Raw genomic sequence first — 4,076 nt, 5'->3', positions numbered from 1 at the left:
TGTCGATTGACGCGCAAGTTCCTGACGACATCGTCAGTCTCCGCAGGTTACACTACCAATTAAACACTAGACGTCTTTTTGCATTTGACTATGGTCCGTGTAATTAGACTAATTAAACCCCTTCAGAAGGGAGAAAATAAATGTAAATAAAAAATAATAATAATAATATCTTTATTTCGAACCAGAGTCCATATTTAGAAATACAATTTAAATACTGTTAAGGAACACATTAACTCACTTAACGCTAAAAACAAGAATCGACGGTTTTTGTATAGCCATCCAGTGCCTCATGATATCATTATTTATGTCCTGAGATACAACGGCCAGAAAACTGTTAGCGCCATCCCTCACCCGCCGCAATAGGGATGCAATTCTTTTTCGCCTTATGGCAAAAAAGTCGTCTATACGAGCCTCTGCGAACATCCCCGAAGCGCTGCAGAAGCGAGGTAGACCCAACAGCATCCTGTATCCGTTATTATACTGGACCCGTAAGGCACTGTAGGCCTTCTGCGTATACTTGACCCATAGGCTGCACGTGTAAAAAGATTGACAGTACGCTTTGAATAGCGTGTTTTTAATTGGTTTTGAACAACGTGCAAACCTACGAGCCAGCATATTGCATCGAACCGACAGTGCCCTACGTTCCCTCTCCAGATCCATATCATCACTCAGACTATCTACGACCCAGTGACCCAAGTACTTAAATTGTTTGACCCATGTTAGTGGTGATCCATTAAGTAGGACTGGTGGAACGTCATAACTTTTAGTGCCCGCTTTAAAAAGCATTAATTCACTTTTTTTAATATTGTACTTGAGCCCATGAGCCGCCGCATATGCTTCACAAATTCGAATCAATTTGTTCAATGCACTGATCGAAGGACTCAGCAAAACCATGTCATCTGCGTAGCTAATATTATTTGTCGTGTTTCCATTGATGGAACACCCAACATTGGCTTTGCTGAGTTCAACGATCAGCCCATTAATATACAGATTAAACAATTTTGGCGAGGTTATACCCCCCTGCCTGACTCCGCAATCTAATCTATACTCGTCAGAATATGAGTCTGCCCACCTCACAACATTCATTTGATTGCTGTACCAATACCTAAACAGATTAATAGTAACCTCTGGCACAGTTGTTTCTGCTAACATCTTTTCCCATAGTCTGTCATATGACACTAAATCAAATGCCTTCGACAGGTCCAGAAAACAGGCATATACTGGCGTTTTTCTGCTCGTATAGTACTGAACAGTATGCTTGAGGCAAAGAATAGCAGTCTCAGTAGATAGTTTGGATTGAAACCCAAACTGAGCGTCACTTAATGACATATGCTTATTCAATTGCTTATCAAGCAGACTGTCCAGCACCTTCGCTAAGATAGTAGCTAGCGAAATGGGCCTGTAGTTGGACCCGTCGGAGGCGTCACCTGTTTTGTTTTTGATGATTGGTACAACAACCGTCTTCATTAAATCATCAGGGAGATATGAGTGGCTGATACAAAAATTATAAAACATCGCCAAAACTCGCGGAAGATGTTTGCCAGCAAACCTCAAATGCTCTATGCTGAGACCGTCATGCCCAGGTGACTTCCCTCTCTTCATACCATTAATTATTGCTACAATATCCTTCGCACGAACCAAAGTATTCATGTCGGACATGACAGTATCAGCACGAGGTCTTTTTGAAGAAAGCGCCCCTTGGATGTTACAGGGCTGAGGCTGTACCATAAATTGGTCCTTAAATAAATTAGAGATGCCTTTATGATCACAAATACCATTCATGCTCACGGGTAAACTATTCTTTGGCACAAGTTTGTTCGTAAGTTTCCAAAAACTATTAAAATCTTTCGCTTTGTGATGCGTGGCTAACATGTCCACCTGAAGTTGTAATTCATTATTCTGGCACCACTTTATTTTAGATTTAAAAACCCTTTTTGTTTCGCACATATTATTATAGATTGGACCAATAGTGGGTTTGCCACACTGAATCCAGGTCAAATAAGCTATACGGGCCTGGTCATGAGCACTACGGACATGTTTATTCCACCCTATTACCCGGGGTTTCTTTTTGTGAAGAATATAACTGCGTACCGCCCACTCCCTCAGTATTTTCACAATATTATTATACATATTACTAATTATCACTTTATGATCTACATTATTGCACAACTTTCCATCACAGCCAGTAAACTCAGTCGGATAATCTAAATCTCTAAATAAACTATTACATATTTTATTATACTGCTCAATTTGTTTTGTATCTCTAGTACCCCACACTATTTTATTAGGAACTCTAACACTATGTACTATCTTAGGGCTAATCATATTGATATTACAGCTTAATATTAGAGGGAAATGATCAGACCAATATACATCATACTTAACATTAATATTAGTTACAGTACTCCAGGCATTTTCCGTTACTAGACAGTGGTCTAACCACCTTCTAGAGCCATGCGAATCACTTATGTATGTGTAGGTGTCAGATGTTATGCCTAACCGTTCAAGATCCACACAAATCCATTTCTGTTCACTACAAAAGTTTATAAGTTCCTTACCAAACGCCTCACTCGGGTGCGCGTTGAAATCTCCCATAATATAAATCGACTCTAAATCACAACTCTCTATAATGGCACTAATCTCACCGAGACAACTCGTAAACTCCGCTAGATTTTCAGTTACGTCCACAGGCATGTACACAGAAAACACAATAAACGATCTGCTCGTCGCAGTCGATACTTTTATAGCCGATAGACGTACACTTTTACACTGTATCACTGTTACATTTGGAAAGATGCTCTTTCTCCATAGAAGAGCTACGCCTCCGTGCGGTCTCCCCCGCAACATTCCCGATGTCGTATCCACAGCAGAAGTAGCAGTGTAGCTGAAGTTGTCATCAATGGTTCCCAAAAAAGATAGTTCATGGGGCATACACCAAGTCTCTTGAAGTGCTATTATATCACCTTGTTTACATAATGCACGAATGCAATCCACAGATCGTCTTACCGATCTACAATTATAACTAATGAAGGTACTTATTAGGTTACTATTTTAATTATTAGGTTATTTTATTAGGTTAGGTTTTATTAGGTTAGGTTTTTATTAGGTTATTATTTTAATTATTTCTTTAACACGTATAATTTCTTCAATTGCAATTATATTTAGAAATCTCTACATTCGTTTTAAATCTGTGTTTTCAGTATCGTTAGCTAGTACATTTTTGCCGATAAAAACATCATTTCCCATCCGTTTGATAGACTGATAAGGTTGACAGGACGCAAAACGATAATGTTAAGGTTGACAACATGAACACCTAAATATTTTGTTAACATAATAAGTGAGATTGCTTTCTGATATCTTATATTTTATGACCATTTTACAACTCTTTAAAACAAATTCAATTTTAAAGCAGCCTAACCCAGTGGCATTTAATTTAAAGGTATTCATAAAGTCATCAAAATTTTTAATTATGCAAATAAATATCAATAAAAATAATTAAATGTTAGATCCATACTATTCCATCGTCATCCGTTCGGCAATCGGCTTGCACCCAAAGTGTTCCACGTTTAAATATGATTTTTTTTTCTAGTTTTCAGTGCGTAGCGTCGCGCGGGCATACAGCCATACAGCCCATATTTATGTGTTGCCGCGTAATTTATTTATTCACCGCACTATAACAGCCTGTATTGGAGTCGCTTTATGACATGTAAAACTAGGAGCTAGGAATATATATTTAGGTTTAAGAATTTTATTGCTTGGACTTAAAAAGTCTAATTCAAATGATATGGTCTTCTTAGGTAATGTTACATTGGAGTAGGTGGAACAATAAATTAATTGTTGCATGATTTTAATTATGAAGTCTATTAAAGAAGCTAAAGACATATAAGAATCAGCAGGATAATTCTAACGTATATTTTTTGTATTTGAGAGAATACAAAAAAATATATTAAAATAGTCAAACTCACTAGGGATTGAGAAAGCTAAGATCAACGGAGCAATTAGAAAAAAAAATCTTTAAATTTTATATGACGTCATAAACACATTTCTGTGCCAAATTACTAATTTCATAATACAAC

The 4,076-nt window shown here is 37.3% G+C and overlaps 1 protein-coding gene across 1 annotated transcript; it reads right to left on the bottom strand.

The window, feature by feature from the left end:
* Window positions 1-3,029, bottom strand: LOC113505646. The gene has a single exon (XM_026888450.1). It carries the CDS (start codon window positions 2,929-2,931, stop codon window positions 235-237), a length of 2,697 nt encoding a protein of 898 aa, XP_026744251.1. The 5' UTR covers window positions 2,932-3,029; the 3' UTR covers window positions 1-234.
* Window positions 3,030-4,076: the final 1,047 nt, after the last annotated feature.

Source organism: Trichoplusia ni, chromosome 26, assembly GCF_003590095.1.
Source record: "Trichoplusia ni isolate ovarian cell line Hi5 chromosome 26, tn1, whole genome shotgun sequence".
Classification (NCBI taxonomy): Eukaryota; Metazoa; Arthropoda; class Insecta; order Lepidoptera; family Noctuidae; genus Trichoplusia; species Trichoplusia ni.
This window is presented reverse-complemented; position numbering and strand designations above follow the sequence as displayed.

What these genes read in the sequence shown, in the direction of transcription:
- LOC113505646 (XM_026888450.1), bottom strand. Translation starts at nt 2,931, where the DNA reads ATGCCCCATGAACTATCTTTTTTGGGAACCATTGATGACAACTTCAGC.